The 20,890-nt window shown below is 45.0% G+C and overlaps 2 protein-coding genes across 5 annotated transcripts in view; one reads left to right on the forward strand and one right to left on the reverse strand.

Annotated features, from left to right (window-relative positions):
- The first annotated feature begins 338 nt into the window (after positions 1 to 338).
- asah2 (N-acylsphingosine amidohydrolase 2) lies at positions 339 to 9,415 on the forward strand. Of its 2 annotated transcripts, XM_030339483.1 has the most exons (21): positions 340 to 542; positions 997 to 1,124; positions 1,430 to 1,521; positions 1,758 to 1,901; positions 2,355 to 2,531; positions 2,679 to 2,806; positions 3,250 to 3,327; positions 3,451 to 3,571; positions 3,746 to 3,871; positions 3,970 to 4,056; positions 4,767 to 4,871; positions 5,473 to 5,554; positions 5,738 to 5,853; positions 5,994 to 6,088; positions 6,220 to 6,259; positions 6,375 to 6,473; positions 6,572 to 6,667; positions 6,792 to 6,938; positions 7,190 to 7,246; positions 7,356 to 7,444; positions 8,070 to 9,415. In XM_030339483.1, the coding sequence occupies exons 2-21, from the start codon at positions 1,001 to 1,003 to the stop codon at positions 8,263 to 8,265; spliced, it is 2,199 nt and encodes a 732-aa protein (XP_030195343.1). In that variant the 5' UTR covers positions 340 to 542; positions 997 to 1,000; the 3' UTR covers positions 8,266 to 9,415. The 2 variants fall into 2 exon arrangements, with proteins under 2 accessions (XP_030195344.1, XP_030195343.1); XM_030339484.1 differs by lacking the exons at positions 997 to 1,124; positions 1,430 to 1,521 and having other exon boundaries at positions 339 to 542.
- The window catches only part of a1cf (apobec1 complementation factor), a 17,625-nt gene continuing 5,570 nt past the window's right edge, over positions 8,836 to 20,890 (reverse strand). Inside the window, exons 2-13 of one of the 3 annotated variants that reach the window (XM_030339486.1) lie at positions 20,266 to 20,413; positions 18,262 to 18,396; positions 17,750 to 17,880; positions 16,953 to 17,191; positions 15,680 to 15,844; positions 15,140 to 15,237; positions 14,765 to 14,902; positions 13,933 to 14,077; positions 12,457 to 12,695; positions 11,869 to 12,005; positions 11,365 to 11,516; positions 8,836 to 10,996 (exon numbers count right to left, since the gene is read on the reverse strand). In XM_030339486.1, coding sequence (XP_030195346.1) covers positions 10,851 to 10,996; positions 11,365 to 11,516; positions 11,869 to 12,005; positions 12,457 to 12,695; positions 13,933 to 14,077; positions 14,765 to 14,902; positions 15,140 to 15,237; positions 15,680 to 15,844; positions 16,953 to 17,191; positions 17,750 to 17,880; positions 18,262 to 18,396; positions 20,266 to 20,364 — 1,824 coding nt within the window. In that variant the 5' untranslated portion in view covers positions 20,365 to 20,413 and the 3' untranslated portion in view covers positions 8,836 to 10,850. Of the gene's footprint in view, positions 10,997 to 11,354; positions 11,517 to 11,868; positions 12,006 to 12,456; positions 12,720 to 13,932; positions 14,078 to 14,764; positions 14,903 to 15,139; positions 15,238 to 15,679; positions 15,845 to 16,952; positions 17,192 to 17,749; positions 17,881 to 18,261; positions 18,397 to 20,265; positions 20,414 to 20,890 lie in introns of all 3 variants that reach the window. The other 2 variants (XM_030339485.1, XM_030339487.1) reach the window with 2 other exon arrangements.

Raw genomic sequence — 20,890 nt, forward strand, 5'->3', positions numbered from 1 at the left:
TAAATCGCCGTATCGTTTCTTCATGCAATGCATTTCCCCAACAATAAAACCATTATCTGCATTATCTCTAATCAGATGTCCTTTGGACCAAAACGGATGGACAGAGTAGATTGCACATGTTTATGTTGGGTCTCTTACACACATTCACTAGCTTCTCTTCCCTCTTTCCCACACATTTTTACAGAGAGACTATTGTATGTCTGCCTGCCTGTGCCTGCCTACCTGTATGTCTGTGTCTGTCCTTCTGTCTAACTGTCTGTGTCTTATGATGTTGTACCCTATAATGGGTTAATAATGTGTCATTTCCCTGTCGCCCCATGGTGACTGTTAACACGCCTACATCTTATCAAAACATATGGGTCACAGCCAGTTGTATAACCACCTGAACTCTTGGTCAAAGCAGGTTTTACCGTCTTCATCTCTGATAAGCCAAGAGTGGAGAGGTATTTAACAGTGTTGTGGGAAACCTTTCCCTTGCCATCCACAGAGCATTCTGGTAAACACGTTGCAGGATTAACAGGAAAAGTTTAAAACTGCTTAATGTAAGTTGTACTTGTATTACTTTTATATTGCATTTTGTACGTCGTAAAGTCTAAGTTTAATGCCAGGTGGAAAAGTGTATGGATGGACTTGTAGGCTATACTAGTACTAGTAGTAGTGGAAAAACACATTGTTGTAGTAATCTCCCTTGAGTGTGTCTTTCTATTAATATCCAAACGTAGCGTTCTTTCTTTGCAGTTCTGTGGACCTTTCTACATATTGCACTAATAGATTAGTATGCCTTGTTCTGACGACTTCATTATTTTGGCCATTTTAGCATGAAGTAATGCAATACATATCGACCTTAAATATAAGTTACTGTGTCTGAGAACATCTTTGTGTATTTGTGTGTGTGTATATGTGTCTACTATGCATGCACATGTGAGTGTGTGCATGTGTATATGAGTCTAAGCATACTTTTTTGTTTGTGTGTGCATGCCTTTGTGTGGGCTACAGAGCCATGGATGTGCGGCGCGTACTGTGCTGTGGTCTCTCTTGTCTATTGGTGTTCAAGGTGCTCATATTCCTCACCGTTGCCGCTGTCACTGTGACATTGATCACACTCTTGACTCAGGCAATCACATGTAAGAACACACACACACACACACACACACACACACACACACACACACACACACACACACACACACACACACACACAGGCCAAGATGCTTACACATGCAAACACACACAGCCAAGCACACATGTGATAACATATCTGTACACATACAAATATCTACATAAATCAGGAGGGTCTTAATCACTGTAGTAACACACTGTTGTGATACATACATTGCATTAAGTCTTTCTGGTATCCTCTTTCTTCTCCTTCTCCTGTCCGCTCCTCTTCTCTCCCTCCTCACCCTCCTCTCCCTCTAACTCTCTAAAGACCCATACCCAACCGTTCCCTCCCAGGACCCCCCCTACCTGATCGGGGTGGGTCGCGCCGATTGTACTGGACCTCCTGCTGATATCCCTCTGGTCTGTTTGTCGCAAGACCACACACACACTCTCACTCTCTCTGACTCCCGCTCTGTCTTTGTATCTCTACCGTTTCTTACTCTCTCTCGTTCTCTCTCTCTCTCGTTCTCGTTCTCGTTCTCGTTCTCTCTCTTTCTCTCTCTCTCTCTCTCTCTCTCTCTCTCTCTCTCTCTCTCTCTCTCTCTCTCTCTCTCTCTCTCTCTCTCTCTCTCTTCCCCCCCCCCCCCCCCCCCTAGATGGGCTATGCTGTTCCCCAGCAGACAGCGGCCGGCATCCACACCCGTCTGTTCAGCAGGGCCTTCATCGTGGACGACGGGCATAAGAGGGTGGTCTTCATCACCGCCGATATCGGGATGGTTTCTCAGAGGCTGAGACTTGAGGTCTGTCTGTCAGTCTGTCTTTTGGACAGTAGATCAATGGCGGAAGGAAGGGCAATATTTCTGACTTTCTGTTTTATCACTGTGTCATGTCTGGCTTTCTGCTGGACGTCTGTCTGTCTGTCTGTCTGTCTGTCTGTCTGTCTGTCTGTCTGTCTGTCCATCTCACTGTATCTCCTGGTACATATCTATAAAGATTGTTCTTTTGTCTGTCTCACCTTTTTCCAATTCGCTGTAATTCTGTGAGTCTGTCTGTTGATCTGTCTGTCTGCCTCTCTATCTGTTTGACTGTCTGTCTCTATTTCCTTATATCTCCTGATATTCATTATATATATACAGTATATGTATGTATGTATGTATGTATGTATGTATGTATGTATGTATATATATGTATATATATATATGTATAGACATACATTTATTGATATAAATATGCATATATATTGTCTCTTGCAGGTCCTGAAGGCCCTTCAGGTGAAGTATGGGACCCTGTATCGCCAGGACAACGTGGTTCTGAGTGGGACCCACACCCATGGGGGTCCGGCCGGATACTTCCAGTACACCTTGTTCATAATCACCAGCAAGGGCTACGTCAAGCCCGCCGTCAAGGCCCTGGTGGACGGCATCGTCCAGGTGTGTGTGTGTGATGCACACACTGTGACACAAATAAGATGGATGAAGACGCCATCTGAATTTCAGAGGATAGCCATAGCCCAGCACGTCCTTGTCAATCTCTTTGTAACTACAATGAATGAGTAACACCGCTCTGTTGGTCTCCAGAGCGTAGACAGAGCCCACCGCAGCATCAGGCCGGGCCGGATCTACATGAGCCAAGGAACCCTGGAGGACAGCAGCCTGAACAGGAGCCCCCAGTCCTACCTCAACAACCCCCAGAAGGAGAGGGACAGGTGGGCTGGAGGAGGACCTGGAGGGGCTTGTTGGGGTGGGGGTAGTGATTGTTATGATGAGGAGGATGATGAGGATGATGATGCTGAATGAGGTGGTGGGGATGGTGATGCTGATGGTGGTGGCGGTGGGGGGGGGGGGGTGACCATGGTGGTGCTGATTGTGGTGGTGGTGGTGTTGATGCTGATTATAATGATGTTGGTTCTGCTGATGTTGACTATGTAGGTCGTGATTGTGGTGGGGGGGGGGGGGGGGGGGGGGGGATGGTTACGCTGATGACGGTGTTGGTGATGATGAGTGTGGATATTGTGGTGGTGGTGTAAGTGGTGACGGTGCTGTGGTGCATCATTACAATGATGATGACAAAACAGACTCAATGCATTTCGTATGCAATGTGTGCGGATAAAGCTCAAACGTATTGATTCCATTTCTCATCGTCTATAAGGTATGAAACCAATACGGACAAACAGGTGGTGGTGCTCAGGCTGACGGATCTGGACGGAGATGGTGTTGGTATGCTGAGGTACGGAACATACCCCGACTGTGGAAAGAAACTCTGAACAAGGAGGGAATGAGCTGTTCCTTTCAGAATTGTTTCCGTATGTAATTGTTTTGCAAGTAATGAATGTCCCGCCCTTCCTGTCAGCTGGTTCGCTGTCCACGCTGTCAGTATGAATTACACCAATCAGATGATCAGCAGTGACAACATGGGATACGCCGCCTACCTTTTAGAACAGGACAAGAACAGAGGGTCCTTACCTGGAAAGGTGTGCGTGTGTGTGTGTGTGTGTGTGTGTCTGTGTTTTTGTGTGTGTTTTTTCTGCACTTTTAACATTTCAGTGATATCTAATATAAAATATACCAAAAGTTGCCGCAATCAAGTTATTTTTAACTGAGCCTACATCCCTCTGTCCATCCCTCTGTCTTCTTGTCTGCTTCAGGGTCCGTTTGTGGCTGGGTTTTCCTCCAGTAACCTTGGCGACGTCAGTCCCAACACCAGAGGCCCGGTGTGTGCCAACACTGGTCTGCCCTGCGACTACCTCAACAGCTCCTGTCCTATAGGAGGGGTGAGCGCACACGCACGCATGCATGCACGCATGTACGCGCGCACAGATACACACCAAATTAAATGTGTCTGTATGGGTGTATGTGACTGTGTGTGTAGACAAAGATGTGTCAAGCATATGGCCCGGGTGAGGACATGTTTGAAAGCACCCGACTCATCGGACACAACATCTACAAGAAGGCCAAGGTACTGTCTGTCTTTCCTCTGTCTATCTGTCTGTCTGTCTGCCCTTTAAGTACTGCATGGCACCCTTATGTCTGTCTGTCTGTCTGTCTGTCTGTCTGTCTGTCTGTCTGTCTGTCTGTCTGTCTGTCTGTCTGTCTGTCTGTCTGTCTGTCTGTCTGTCTGTCCTCCTGTCCTTGATGCGGCCTGGCAAAATGTCACATCTGCCTTCTAAGGATGATGTGAAATGGCAGACAGATGGTATCCTAGTTCTCTAATAGGAATCTCTAAGTCAGAACAGGCTTCAAGAAGGAGAAGTTATATAGGTGGAATGTCATTTAATCCAAAAATATGCTAGGCAGCTGTGTGCTAACCCATTGAAGTCTCTTGTCCTTGTTTCTATGTGAGAGAGAGTAGAAATATGCTAAGATTTTTTCTTTTCTTTTTTTAATGTTTCGTATTGTTGATTGACATTGCCAATGTGGTAGAAGTCATCAGACAGCAAAAATAAATTGCTGGTGAGGAATGCTGTTTTGTTGATAAGATTTCAATTGAAAATTAACAACTATTTAATACTATATAATCCTATACTAAAGAAATAATATTGGCAAAATAAAATAAAACATTATTAGCGTGATTATAATGAGCTTACAAGATGTGAAATCACATTCTCATCTTCCCAATCATTCTTATGGCGTTGTCCTCATCTGGTGTGTGGTTGCTGCCCCCTTTAGGAACTGTATGGTAAGGCAGACTGGGAAGTGACAGGGTTTCTGCATGCTGCTCATCAGTGGGTCAACATGACTGATGTCACCGTACAGATCAACTCAACACACACGGTCAGCCAGCACACAAAGCCACACTAATACACACACAATTACACAAACGCATACACTAACTTACTCACACATACACAAACCCAGGCATAAACCCACACATTCGCATTAACAAACAGTACACATACACACACACACACACACACACACACACACACACACACACACACACACACACACACACACACACACACACACACACACACACACACACACACACACAAGAAGACAACCATGCACTCGCACATATTGTTTTTGTGTGTGTGTCTGATTGTGAGCCTGTGGCTGTACCTGTGTGTGTGTGTGTGTGGGTGTGTGGGTGTGTGTGTGTGGGGGGGGGGTTTGAGTGCCTGCGTGTGTGCACGTGTGTGCATTACCCTATCCTCCTTGAGGAGAGGCCTAATCTTTGCCCTTTCCTTAACAACCCATATCTGAATACCTTGAAGGCCAATGTGATAAATAGCCGTTCCTTGATAGTAAAACAAACACTTGCGTGGGTATGGGTGTGTGTGTGTGTGTGTGTGTGTGTGTGTGTGTGTGTGTGTGTGTGTGTGTGTGTGTGTGTGTGTGTGTGTGTGTGTGTGTGTGCGTGTATGGATGTTAGGCCAGGACCTGTAAACCTGCGCTGGGCCACAGCTTCGCTGCAGGGACCACAGACGGAGGAGGGGACCTGAACTTCACCCAGGGTCAGGATGGAACCCAACACTAGGAGGAGGAGGGGGAGGAGGAGAGGGGGAGGGGGAGGAGGGGGAGGGGGAGGGGGGGGGGAGGGGGAGGAGGAGGAGGAGGAGGATAATGATAACAATGATGATGGCGAAACTTTGTATGTGTGTTGGTGCACCTGACTCTGTGCGTGTGTGTGTGTGTAGGGGCGGTGGAAGGTGACCCCTTCTGGGATGGTATAAGGAACGCCCTGGTGGGAGAACCATCCAATGAGACGCAAGAATGCCACCGACCCAAACCCATCTTGTTCAGCACCGGAGAGGTCGGCACAAAACACTGGTGCCTGTAGAGCATCAAATTAACATGATGACGTAATGACAGACTCATGACTTCCTGTCTGGCTTGATGATGTAATGACTGCCTAATGACTTCCTGTCTGGCCTGATTACTTCCTGTCTCCAGATGTCCTGGCCCGTTCCCTGGCATCCTGAAATAGTGGACGTGCAGATCATCACTATCGGCTCTGTTGCCGTGGTTGCCGTGCCGGGAGAGATGACGTAAGAGCATGACATCAGGATTCAGTTAATGCTACTCTGCTAGCTTACAGGCTACATGAATGAGGCTCAGCTGGTAGGCTACCGCTAGCAACACTGATAAGGATCATCAATGTTCTCTATGTTCTCAACAGAACCATGTCAGGGAGAAGAATACGAGAGGCCATCAAACAGGTGACATACATATACATATATACACACACGCACGCGCACGCGCGCAAACAAACTCTATAACTAACTAACTAACCAACTACTATACGTGTTTTTGTGTGTGTGTGTGTTTGCGTAGGAGCTGGATTCTGGAAGTTCCTTTGAAGACACAACGGTGGTCATCGCAGGCCTGAGTAACACCTACACACACTACATCACAACGTACGAAGAGTACCAGGTATGTATGTGTGTGTGTGTGTGTGTGTGTGTTTGTGTTTGTCTTCAGGGGTAAAGGGGGTCTCATGACGGCCCCCTAGTGACTGTATCCCTACTCAGATCCAGAGGTACGAAGGGGCGTCGACCATCTATGGCCCGCACACGCTGGGTGCATACCTGCAGAAATACACAAACCTGGCCAGGGCCATCGCACAGGTGACCCGTCCATCTGTCTGTCTGTCTGTCTTTGCGTCCGTCCATCTGCTTTTCTCTCTCAAAGTGTTTATCGTATCTTCTGCCCTGTGTATGGTTTCTTCTTCGTTGGTTGGTGTGTCGGTAGGGTACAGAGTCAGAGCTCCAGAGGGGCCCTGAGCCTCCGTACTTTGCCAAACTGCCCAACTTGCTGCCTGCTGCGCCCGTAGACAAGAAACCTGTCAACAGCAGCTTTGGACAAGTGCTGGAGCAAGTGCTGCCTGTTTACAGAGTGGTAAGGACACACACAACCACATATGCATGCATGCAAACACACACACACACACACACACACACACACACACACACACACACACACACACACACACACACACACACACACACACACACACACACACACACACACACACACACACACACACACACACACAAGCATAAACATAGAAACACCTAAACAAAAACACTCAATCTCTTTAGAATTCAAGTTGCCTCATTGTGTGTGTCTGTGTGTATTTGTGTTCACAGGGTGACGTAGTCTCTGTCACATTTGTAGCAGGAAACCCCAGGCATTCTGGTGACATAGTAAGTTAATACATCATTCATTGTTTCAGTATTCTATTCATCTCCTCCCCATCTTCATCCTCTTCATATCTTGTCTGCTCTCTCACTCTTCTGACTGTGCCTGTTCCAGAGAGACAAGACCTTTGTCACAGTGGAGGTGTTCCAGAACACCTCCTCAAGCTGGGAAGTGGTTCACACTGATGCATCATGGGAAACCAGGTGAGCCGTGCGTTTCCACCACGGTTGTAGTCTTGTCGTTACTCTTCTACTCTTTTCTCTTCACCTGTCACTCCTCTCACCTACTACTCCTCCCCTCTGCTCCTCTTTCATTCTGCTTACCCCACCCACCTCCCCTAACATCTCTGCTCCTCACTCAACTCCTGTCCATCGTTTCCTCTCCTCCCCTCCTCTTCTCACCTCACCTCCCCTCTTCTCTCCTCTCAACTCCACTCCTCACTTCACCTCCCTCTCCTCTCCCCCCCTCTCCCATCATCTCTTCTCCTCACCCCCCCACCCTCTCCACTCATCTCCTCTCCTCACCCTCCCTCTCCCCTCCTCTCCTCTCCTCCGTTCTCCCCTCTTCACCTCTCCCCTCCTCTCCTCCCTTATCCTCACCCTCCCTCTCCCCTCATCCCCTCTCCTCCCCTCTCCTCACCCCTTCCCTCCCCTCTCCTCCCTTCTCCCCTCTTCACCTCTCCCCTCCTCTCCTCCCTTATCCTCACCCCCCCTCTCCCCTCATCCCCTCTCCTCCCCTCTCCTCACCCCTTCCCTCCCCTCCCCTCTCCCCTCATCCCCTCTCCTCCCCTCTCCTCACCCCTCCCCTCCCCTCTCCCCTCCCCTCCAGGTTCCACTGGGTAAAGGGTTCAAACCGAGAGAGCAACGCCACGGTGGAGTGGCACATCCCCGCCTCGGCCCAGCAGGGCTCCTACAGGATCCAGCACTTCGGACACTATAAGAAGATGGTCGGCTTCCGGCCCCTCATCACAGCTTACCAGGGCAGCTCCGACGTCTTCGCCGTCTCGCACACATATTACTACTGAAGCGCTCATACGTGAATAATGAGATGGAAGGGATGGAAATGCAGTGATAGGAGGGAGTAAATGATTTAGGTATACCATGTTTTTGGCTCCAAGAGATTTAGTTGACGGGTGGATGGATATATAGGTAAATGGATGTATGGATGGGCGAATGGAGGAATTTAAGATCAAACCATTTGACATTTGACCGGCTTGACGGTGACCTCTTGAAGCATTTCAAATCACATGACATCTTTGTTTGACCCTTCTAAAAGCAACAGGATCTAAAGGCATTTTGTAATATAATCATTTTGCCAAGAATGAATGGCCTCCAGATTGACAGTGAAATAACTGTATGCTATCAGTATAAGTAAAGCGACTCATTATGTAAATAAAACTGATCATCAGACAGTATGTTGTTATGTCATGATCTTTCATTCCATAATAATTTTGGTTCAGTTGAGTACTTGCACTGACTTGTCAGTACAAATTTGTTTATATAATAATTATTATACAACGTCTATTGTTAAATATTTAAAAATAAACTCGCCCAACCTTGCTTTTATTTCAATGTCATTCAAATCAATACAATCATTCATTTTTTCAAATGTTGTTTTATTCATTATATTGGGGCGATCATCGATCAAGGCACATTAGAATCATCAAAGCAGTTTTCTTTGAATACCACCATTTTACTAGTGTACACTTTGGCTTAACCATTACAAATCACTGTCAAAACCAATTCATTCATTAGCCGAACCGCAAGTTATGTGTCTCCAGTCAAATTATTAGAGCACAGAGAATTTATTTTTAAATATCCTCAAAAAATGCTAAAAAAAGAAAGAAAATCTGGTATAAAAATAAGTTCTAAGTGCTACACACACTTTTAATACTGTCACTGCTTTGGCTAGTTCAAAGTTTAGAATGTGTCGTTCATGTGTGTTTTGAAAGAAACACCAAGAGCCAACCTGAGATGTATAAAGTTACTAACTGATGATCTGAGATAGATTGCTCGTGTCTAACATGATGTCACCAATCAGTCTGCTTTGCCTGTAAGCTCTGGCATAATAAGTTAATTGAAACTTCACTAAACTTGTCTGGAAAACCAAACAAAGGCGCTTATAACAGAATATCACGAAAGCTAACTGTTTGCACACTATCAAAAGGGATGAATGTTTTTATATTCTTGTTATATCAATGTATATAAAACGCAATGTACAAATGTCATGTGACCCAAGGAAACATGAAGGTGGTAATGTAATTAGCATTAGGTGGAATACAGGGTCCCTCATCTCAAATCAATAACTTTTTTGGATTGTTTACTTTGTCTCCCAAAAATAGACACTAGTGTTCACAGACAGGAACTGGCAGGCTAATTGTTAATTCATGAATGGAAGGGGGGGTTTTCTTTTTGTTATAAGAAGGTAGTTGTGGAAGACTGATCTACATCAACAATGTCATGAGGAATAGACCTTTACAATGATACCTGTGTGTACTTCAAACAGCAACGAGTTGTCTCTTTTAACATGCAAACCACATTTTCACATTACAACATTTGAGAAAACTGGCACGGCTCTCTGTTGTTGGGACGCCTGGTATGGCATCTTTACATTTCAAATTGTACAGGTCTAGAGACAGAGTTGGGACATACATTTCTCTGGCTAGGCTTCAAGAATGGAATGGAAAAAGTAATACACCACAAGAATGGGTAAATAATACAAACATCATTAAACCACAGAAAAACCAATGAAGGTATTAAGTACCAACACAGCTCCTTCTAAATGCCCTTGGGAAAACCTAATACTTCAGTTCTTACATACCTCACTACCAGGGCCTGTAGAGAACATTGAAAATATATCTCAGCAGATTATGTTTTCTGAACACCAAAAACAATACTACATCTCACGAGGGAGAACTTTTTTCCTCTTCATGCATTTGCTTCCACATTGTTCAAAGAAAACATCTCGAACACGAGACAGAATAAGTAAACTAAGAACAACAAATACATTACATTGGCCTACATATGCAACTGAAATATTGCGGGAATTGGATTTAGAAAACAATGTATTTAACTAATATGGTCTTTTATTTTAGTTATGTACAGATAACTAATGGAAAAATAACAAAGATGATGGCTGTTCTTTGTAATAAAAAGTAAACACGCTTATTTTCTTCAAAAAATAAAAAATACAAATCCACTTAGAAAAATACCCATAGAAAAAGAACCCATTCCCAAAAATAGTTGTCAAGGACAGCCACAAAACACTACACACCTATATCATTATTCGGTTTAATTTTTAAATTCAAGGAATAATTCATTCAAATAATTAATACAACTCAGCTTGTGATTGTAAATATGAGATAATCTATTTGAAAAGGAAAGAAAGGTAAAAAATTACTAAAATAAAAATTGTCAGAAAGAAACAATCGGCAAATAACTACCAACCAGCAGTCAGAATGATGAAATCTTCAAGGAAAGTTTCCTTGGACCTTCAAGATCTTTTAAAAACCCTAACTTTTTCTCTGTCAACTCCCCAACCTCCCCACTTCCTTTAATTTATGTTAACATTCAAATGCGCCGAATCTGTTGTTACCAAAGTCAGTTTTGATCAGAACACCCCATATCCGTCAGCGTGGCGGGTTGCCATGGCGAAGGCGGGGTATCCCTCGTAGGTGGTGTAGGCCATGAGGTCCTGGCCCAGAGACACCGCCTGCTTCAGCTGGGCCGTGGTGGAGGGGGTGGCCAAGGGGTAGCCTGGAAACAGAGGAGGGGGGAGAATCCTCACAATGTATTATTTATTATCCGTCATTACAATGCATCCACATTCTGTTGAGGGCATTTGACTCTGATGCTCAGCACTTTATTACTCGCGTTGAAAGGTGCTAACCCGTGTTTATTATTATATTGAACCTAACGATTCCTGAACCTACCAAACGTCCAGGTAGGTCTACAATAAGAATAGATTCCTCTTGCAAAAAAATAATATATACTTCTTGAATTACTCAATAATTCACGGACATGGTTAGTACAACTTTTTTAATTCATGGCAGGAGAAAAGAAAGAAAAAAGTTAAGGTTTTATGGAAATAGTTAGTTGGGTTTGGGGTACGGACCTTCACATACCTGGGAAGGCCACTGAAGTTACGCCAGCATTGGCGGCAGCGAGGTCGGCAGCGCCATCTGTTGGCAGGCCCAGGGTCTGCAGCGCATGCTCCGCTGCGTGCACCTTGGCCTCGTCTACAGCACTGCACAGCTTAGAAGGGGTGAACGGATGGCTGGGGGACCCGGAGCAAACAGAGAGAGAGACATATGTCAACAAGGAAATAAATTGTGTTATTGTGCATGTGTATTGTGCAGAATACTATAATTAGTACTGTCCACCCCTCCCCATTAATCATTCCATCATCCATCCATCACCCCTCCATCCCTCATCTGGCCATCCATAAATACTGCAAAAGTATACTGTAATAATACAAATATTTACAATGATACATTTAGAGTGGGAGAGATGGAGAGATTCACCTGATCCACCCTGGCAATCGCATTGAAACGACATTTTCAGAAATTGATATGAAATCCCACAAAAGGCCCACAAAGAAGCGTTTGTCTGCGTCCTGATGGACTCACACGTTGGGGTACTGCGTGGCGAGGGCGGGGATGGTGACCTTATAGAGGAACAGCTGCCTCTGGTCAGGGCTGATGGCCGAGTGCAGCTGGTAGACGGGCTGGCCCCAGTTGTTCTTCTGACACACCTCCTCCAGCACCTGGAGCCGGGGCCGGGGCAGGGACGCAGAGTCAGGGGGAGACCACGGGGAGCACGGTGGATACGCGTACACGGTGGAAACTGCACATGACGAAGCTGAAATACTGTCTCGCGTCGGCCGAAAACATGAAACCGAAAAGGGCGTTGAAGTTCCGATCTTTTCCGAGCGATACTAAATGTCGATCCACTTGTGCCTATATTTGTGCTGTTAATAGTCACTCTGTTTCAACGGTCATTGGCGCTTGTAGAGGTAGAACTGCCTGTTTGCGGCTAAAATATTGGTTTGTCTCTTTCACAAAACTTCACGGTTGCATAGAAAACGAGAAAAATATTATTCCTCGGTTTATCCAAATCGGCCAGGTCTTCATTGTTACTCTCTCAATCGTCCCGGAACAAACGACTCCGACGCCAACCAATAGGGTGCCAGTGTCCCCCCGGGCGCGGCCACTCACCTGTGGCGGGTGCTTTATCTCGGGGAGCTTGAGGCCCATGGCGGAGGGGTTCAAGGGGGTGAGCTCCATGCCGGGCAGCAGGTCGTACAGCTTGTCCTCCGCCCGCTTGTCCGCCTTCAGCCCGTAGGCGGCGCCCATGCCCCCGCCGGGCGCCACCATGCGCCCCACGCCGCCCACGCCCCCCGCGGCGGCGTAGGCCAGGTAGCCCCTCCCCCCCAGACCCCGCACCCCAGCAGCCCCTACAGGTACAGTCATGTAAATTTCTACAGGAAAACCAAGAGGGCATTGAAATCAATCAAATCACGGGAAATCAACGTTGGAGGAAAGCAAAAACAAATTAGCCTGAGGTGCGGAGATGGTTGTAGCCAGAATCAGGGACTGCTTCGATGAGCCAACGTTTATATGTTGTAGGCCTATGTGTCTAATCTTATGTAGTCTAATCTAGTTTAAAATTGAGTTTAATCGTATAATCTTGTTTTATGTAATGGTATCTAGTCTCTATAATGCTTATCTATTCTAATTCAAAATAATTCAATTCTAATCAAATCTAAACTAATCTACTCTAATCATGCATAATATTGTATAGTTTAATTGAATGCAATATAATTTAAATGTGTTGCTTCTACTCAAATGTGTAGAGTTTGGACCCTCCCAATCAAATAAAATATTAGGAATCAGCTAGTCCACGGAGCGAGGTTCAGTGAGGTGGAGGCTACAACCATGTCGCTGAATGATTTCTGCTTAGCCAGCACAGTACAGTCACATGATTCTTCTCCTCAAAAGGCTCTGCTTGCTGGGAGGTCAATTTGAATGATCACAACGTTTTTTTTCTCATTGGTTTTTTCATTGATTAGACGAATGAGCACTTTGGACTTGATTTTTCATTATCAGAACCTTGATGAAATAGGTGGATTTCCTTGATCCAACCACAGGTTCTGAATTTGAAGTGAAGATGGTTTGGACCTTTGATCATTGGTTTGATCTTATCAAAGAAAATTTCAATGTGATTTGATTTCAAATGGATTGATAGTAATACTGAGACATCAATTTCCTTATTTGTGTTTCTGATTCAGTCTGTAGACTGTAATATGCAGGCGCAGCGAGATACAGATAGTAAAGTACGTCAATCAGATATCTAATTTAACAATATGGAGTGCAAACACATAAACCCTGTTATTCATGTGCACTTTGTTATTCAAAAATGTCATGATTCAATTTTGAGTGACAAAATGAAAACTCCAAAATAATAAATCAATGCTCAAAGCCACTCAAAAAGTGGGTCTGGAAACCAGATTGGTGATTACCATAATGTGAGAAAACAAATTTCAAGGCTCTTTTCAAGGCTTTTGATTAATAAACGGTAGATTTGTTCACAATTACACCTTTATGATAAATAATGAAACACACTTTAAGGTATTCAATAACTCTAAATATAAACACAGCTAAACTAAACGGTGAGTGCTGGGGCCTGCTCACCTCTGACGGAGGGCGGTCTGATGAGGCCCCGCCCCCCGATGGGGGCCTTGGAGGGCGGGAAGCGGAACTGACTGGGCACGGCCGCGTACGCCTGGGGGGCGTAGAACACGGGCGCGCCCAGGTAGGCCGCGGTGGGGTCGTACACCTGGAGGGAGGGGGAGGGAGGGAGGGAGGGCGGTAGGGAGTTGGTTTAAGTGAAAATAAATGTGATCAAATAAGAAAATAAGAATGACAGACATTTAACAGGCATAACGCAATTAAATAACTTACGATGAAAAACCTCATTAAAAAAATCAATAGAAAAATAATAACTATTAAGTCAAGATTAGATTAGATAAGATAATAAGCAAGGGCTGTTAGAAAAAACAGACACATTACAGTTATATTTGAGTCATTAAGACCGGCACTCAATTGTGATAATCCAGTAGAGCAGTGGTTCCCAACCTTAGACTTCTAGGTGGACCACTAAATTGTCATGAAGACCTTTCGCAGACATCCTCATATGAAAAATGGTAAATACAACAACTATAAATACACATGCTCTAGCTGATCAAAAATGAACAATGCCCACTTGGCACACGATTACCTAAGCCAGAAGTCAAACATAGGTAAACAGAGGATAGGAGGATATTCATATAATTCAAGAATAAATTCAGACGCGTCCCCTGCAGGACCCTCGTGTACCACCAGCGGCACGCGTACCGCAGGTTGGAACACAACTGCAGTAGATGAGGCCCCCGTATAATCAAGCGCTGCTACACTCAGACCTCTGAGCGGGCGTCCTCTGTACCGTTGTGCTGAAGGCGGACGGCGGTGGCTCCGCCCTGCTCACCTGTCCCACGGTGTAGGCGGTGTAGTCGGTCTGTTGCAGCGAGCTGCCCCGCCCCCCGGTTCCGCGGGTGTAGCGCACGTAGCTGTCCTTGTCCACGGGCTTGGCCAGGGTCACCTCGATGGGGGATCCCTCGATCAGCTGGGGGGAGGGGGGGGGGGGGGGGGGGGGGGGAGAGTGGAGGGGTCGTTGTGACGGGGGGGCAGCTCACAGAACAGGTAGGAAAACTAGACTGGGGCGCCGACACTGATAGACATAAGGAAATACTTGTAAAATAATTGTTAAGGCTTATTTATGGGTTGGAGTGGGGGGCCCTGTAATCGATACATTTAGATCGGAGTCTCAAACATCCGATCGGAGACGGACGGAGGCGCTGACCTTCCCGTTGAGGGCGTTCATAGCGGTGATGGCGTCCTCCCGCAGGGTGAAGTGGACGAAGGCGTAGTCTCGGATCTTCTTCACGCGCTCCACGGACCCTGTGGAGGAGCAGAGGGCTCTTCACGCTCACGTCACACCGTTCGGCGGTCACTTTAACGCCTGGCATTTCATTAACATGACGACTTGAGTGAAGACTCTCCAGCCAGTTGAAACGATTCGATGGTTATTTGTTTTTTAATGTTATCATCACAGCAGTACTCTTAAAAGTCACCGGTAGTAGTATCACTTTTGCTACTTCAACTACTTGTAGTGGTACTACAATTATGTTGATACTACCTGAGCAATACTGCTGTTTAACACTTTCGTCATTATGTCTCTGTTGTAGTCACCAGTGTTATTATCAGCACTCCTTCTAAAAGTGCTATAGCATATGAAGCGTCAACCTAGCTTGATGCTGCTGAACTCTTTCTACATCAGCTCTCTGCTATTGTCAACCGTTTTAATATCAGCACTACGTACTATAGTATATGAAGTGTCTACCTGGCTTGATGCTGTTAAACTCCTTCTCTATGGTCTCCTCTGCGGTCTGCAGCATCAGGTTCCTGATGTACAGGATCTTGACGGTTGCCATGGTGTCCTCGTCCACCTCCACCTCTGGCTCCGCCCAGTCCACGGCGATAGCGTGGCCCCACAGCTGAATGCGGCCTGAGGAAATGGAAGGAGACAGAAATGTCACCTTACATCAAGGAAGACTAGTCTATGGAAACGTACAGAGATGCATGGAATCGAAGGGAATAGATTCAGGAAATGTGTGTGTGTGGGGGGGGGGGGGGAAACAAGCTAGACTGAGGTCAACAAAACAAGACACTACGGAGGTGGAGCTAAAATGGCTGCCAGTAACAACACTTAATTTTATCTAATCATTTAACTCTGAATTTCACATGATATGTCAGTTCATTGGAATGATAGGAAACATTAAACAACTCATTTACCAAGAATCAGGAAATACCCTGTTACTGAGAACTAGTTTGACCGTTTTATTAAGGCGTTATCTTATTTCGTCAATATTCTTGCTTCCTGTTTATTACCTGTATTCCTCCACTTTACTGGAAGCCCTTTTCAACAACCTTTTGATGCACATTGCATTTTACTCATTGTATTCATTATTTAATTGTATTTTCTACCCACAGCTACATGCTGTTTGAATTTAAGTACTCTACACAAATTAAGTCTAAATAATTGACTTTTGAACAAAACACAAATCCAGCAAGAAACAAGCAACAGACATTATTGAAGATTACAAAGTTTATAATATTCCCCAATACGCTTCTGATAAGGTGGTGATACCCACAACACATCTACGTGTTGCGTATAAACTGACTAGCTTATCTGTGTCATATCTTATCATGGGAAGGTCTCCCCCAGTATCGGACCATGACCCTGGAATAGAGGTGAGTCGATCGGGTGACTCAGCAGAATGCGCTAAAGTGCTTGAATACACGCAGCATATGGGAATCACTTTACCTTCCTCACTGAGATCCCTATCTTTTTAAAACGTAAAATTGCATTGTTTTTTTCAGGTTGGTTTTGTGATTGTGATTTGAATTGGGTGTAAAGTCATTCATCTTATTTGATGTAACAAATGCTTAAGAAATTTAAAAAAAAATTAAAGCTCATTACTGCCTCAGAAATCCTGAGGCAATCGATTGATTCAGTTTAGAAATGTAGAAATGTCCTTGTTTTATTGGCGGCAGGTAGAATGACATCAGTAGAGTAGCAGTTAGATCCAACATGGCCGCCTTCGGTTCCCTACCTGGCAGCAGTTTGCGGCGCGCCATGGCGGCGGCCCGGTGGCTCTCGTACTCCACAAAGGCGAAGCCTCGGTTCTTGGTCTTGTCGGCGGCGCTGGGGTAGACGATGACCTCTATGACGCCGTCCGTCACTTTCCTCATCTCCGTCAGGATCTCCTCGCGCTTCTTGGTCTTGGGGATGCCGCCCACGAAGAGGCGGCAGTTGTCCACGCTGGCGCACACGCCCAGCAGACGGCCGTTCCTGAGGACGTTCAGGACGTTTCGGTGTTGGTTTGTTGCAATGTTTTCCCTCAAACGTCGAGCAGTTTGAAATTAACCGACAACAGACACGGATTGACAGATTTTTAAGGATACTGTAGCTGTTAAATTCGTTGTTTTTTTTAACATGACATTAAAGACAGACAGGGAATTGTCTCAAAAGGGTTGAACGGGACGTTTCTTCAAAACTGACTGATCGTGTGAATGCCTAGTTCTAGCATTTGTGAAATCACAGATATCGGACATCCATACATCCACAACGTTAACTCTCCATCGATGATTTGTCTGTTCTTTCATACCTTAATAAGACAGTGAAGACAGAGGCCGAGGGTTGAATGAGAAAATGAATAACATGGAGCCTCTGACCACAGGCAGGAACTAACCCTAAGTCACGGGTTGATTAGTGCGCCCAGCCATAATATGAATTAAACATTGGTACTTAATTGAACATAATTGAACATAGACTACTTCTCAATGGAGTGTTAAGTGTGTAAAAGTGAGGTGCATTGGCCTGGGCGGCGACGTCATGACCACCACAAACCTGATCTCATAGTTATTGAGCTGCTTCATGGCCGTCTTGGCTTCCTGTTTGGTGTGGAAGGTGACGAAGGCATAGCCCCTGTTGTTCCCGTTGAAGTCCATCATCATCCTCACCTCATACACCTTACCAAACTGAGAAAGGAGGGGGAGGGCGAGGGAGAGAGAGAGAGAGAGAGAGAGAGAGAGAGAGAGAGAGAGAGAGAGAGAGAGAGAGAGAGAGAGAGAGAGAGAGAGACAGAGAGAGAGAGAGGGATAGAGAGAGAGAGAGAGAGACAGAGAGAGAGAGATTTATGATAAACATTTACAGAGATAGGATACGGTGAACAATCCCAAACTAGATAACTTAGCTACACTTTTGTTGATAACCTCACAAGGTCATGTAGATAATGGGTGAACTATAAGACTATAAAGTGAGCATTAATCGGTCAACTTGGGTAAGAGATATTCCGTATGGACCAGTAAACACAATCTGCATTCATGTGTTGTGAGTGTGTGGAGTCTCCTCCTGCTCACCTTCTCACAGAGAGGCACCAGTTCGTCCTCAAACAGGTCTCTGGGGAGCTTCCCAACGAAGATCTCACTGCCCCTCTCTGGTGGGGGCCCCTCCCAGCCCGGCGGGGGCCCTCCAAACCGCCGCTGGCCGTTCTCCTGTGTGGAGGAAACACAAACGTCTCAGTCGGGAGGGGCAACAGTGATGCAAGACCCCGACACAAGCTCTCGCTGATTGCACGGCTTCCTACTAAATAAATCATTCACTACATTTCAAATTCTTATGTTTCATGGATCAGGGAGATTATATAACAGACATAAATCATAACATTATATGATTGAGCCACGGAGTGTATAGGTTTCAGGCCCTCGACTGACACGCCCGTGCATGCACTACTACTACTGGTTTGATGGAGGTAGAGAGATAGAGATAGAGGAAGATGAAGGGGATATTGGAGAACGGTTATGATGAGCAGGAAGGGATATGTCATGTTTCTACTGCGTTGGCGTACATTGCCCACATGGTGGCGCAAACACACAAACTAGCACACAAACACACACACACACACACACACACACACACACACACACACACACACACAGAAACACACGCACACACACGCACACACAGACATACACACACACACACACAAACACACACTTACACACACACACACACACACAAACACACACACACACACACACACACACACACACACACACACACACACACACACACACACACACACACACACACACACACACACACACACACACACACACACACACTCATCACTGAAACAAGAACTTTGCAGAAAGCCAAAGACCTTTAGGTCCAAAAGCCAATTTGCCCTGCACTTATCCTCTGACTTTGACGTTGACAGTCAGGGGGCTGAGGTAACGTCTGCTTCAGGTTAGTAAGGTGGGCCCCATTTGTGGCCTCATTTCAAACGAATGCAATAACTGCTGTCACATTCTTATATATAATATATTATAGGTGTATCCATTTCTTTGAATCACACAATACTTTGGTCAATGCCATTCATTCAATACTCATCTCCACCAATTTCAACCAATAAAAGGATGAAAGAATGAAAGAATTTGATGTTTTAATTGCCAAACTTTTCGGTACATAAAAACAACAAAAACTAACTTTTTGGAAAGAGCATTTGAAATGTTACTGATGTCATGACAGAATTGATGCACTCTCTGATATCTGTTTCAGCTGTTAAACATGAGGTCCAATCCTTGCTTGTAATGCATCATTCTATCATTGATATTTATTGTTATTTAAAGTATGCTACGCGCCTTTCCCATACTTGTTGCTGGGAAAAGTCAATGCGTATAAGAATAATACGAAAAATAGCAGAACATAGGCTGACGTTATTGCCACAATACTCAAGTACCTTTTTTTGTAGCTTAAGCTTCAGTGCACAAAAAGTAATTTAAAATTGATTGATATAGTGAGTTAAAAGCAATAGAACATAAATCTATATCCAATCTTAACCTATTTCTTGTTTCTGTTCTATTTTGACTCAGATATGTTCTTGAAAGAGGTCCCCATAGTGAGTCTTAAGAATATGTGAGTAATCATTATCCAAAGACAGGCTTGTGCTCAATAATAACATGGGGCTGATACTGTGGAGTGGTTACAATGAACTCTAGTGCACAGATAACGCTGTTTTGTAACCTTTGAGGCTGTTAATAGAGTGAAGCATTTTTCCAAAGCGCTGTGTTTGATTAGATTGCTAGTTGTTTTACTTAGCTTCCATTGGTACTTGAACATTTGTACAATTAGTACATTATGCATACATGTATTTTATTACATGCTTGTGGGCACACGCACAGTCACTTTCACACACACACACTCACCCACACACACAAACACACACTCACACACACACACACACACACACACACACACACACACACACACACACACACACACACACACACACACACACACACACACACACACACACACACACACACACACACACACACACACACACACACACACACACACACCTGGAGCAGCTGATATCCTGTGCGTTGTATCAGGGCCCTGAGGGCCACCTCCTTCTGGGTCCCGGCCAGGTCATCCCCTGCTTTCTGATTGGATTCCATTGGGTGTGATTGACAGCAATATGTAAATCAGGGAAATTAGGGGTGCTCACTGAAACACAAAAGGATGGACATGAAATTAAGGTCATTCTGGCTGTAGGTTGTGTAAGAAGTACTTAGATATATTCAGATGATACGTACAGGTGATGGAACCATGGCCAACATTACATTTTTAAAATACACATGATAGTTTGCTTCCTATTAAAAACATGAAACCGACATGTTTTTTTCACAAGGCTCTTTCTGACACTCACTTTATTCAACCGGTGATTGATTACATTTTACTGATTTAAATTGATTTGTTATTGTCACTGAGAATTGTAACACGGATACTGGATTCCAAATTCACAATGTTGGAGAGAGTTGTCTCCGCCCACTCATACCCAGACTCAGACGCTGAGCAAAATATTCTATTTCGACAATGACATGTTTGCATTATATTTATTATATTATATACCAGCTCATGTGGCACCCATTTTCAGATCCTTCTATGCTCTAAACTGTCTATCTTTCAGCTCTGCTCTGTTCA

Source organism: Gadus morhua, chromosome 18, assembly GCF_902167405.1.
Source record: "Gadus morhua chromosome 18, gadMor3.0, whole genome shotgun sequence".
NCBI classification, from domain to species: Eukaryota; Metazoa; Chordata; class Actinopteri; order Gadiformes; family Gadidae; genus Gadus; species Gadus morhua.

Bases quoted from the DNA above. Each gene is read 5' to 3' on its own strand.
- asah2 (XM_030339483.1), top strand. From the start codon at position 1,001: ATGGATGTGCGGCGCGTACTGTGCTGTGGTCTCTCTTGTCTATTGGTG. The intron at 6,089-6,219 runs GTAAGAGCATGA...TGTTCTCAACAG, and splicing joins GCCGTGCCGGGAGAGATGAC to AACCATGTCAGGGAGAAGAA. The intron at 6,260-6,374 runs GTGACATACATA...GTGTTTGCGTAG, and splicing joins TACGAGAGGCCATCAAACAG to GAGCTGGATTCTGGAAGTTC.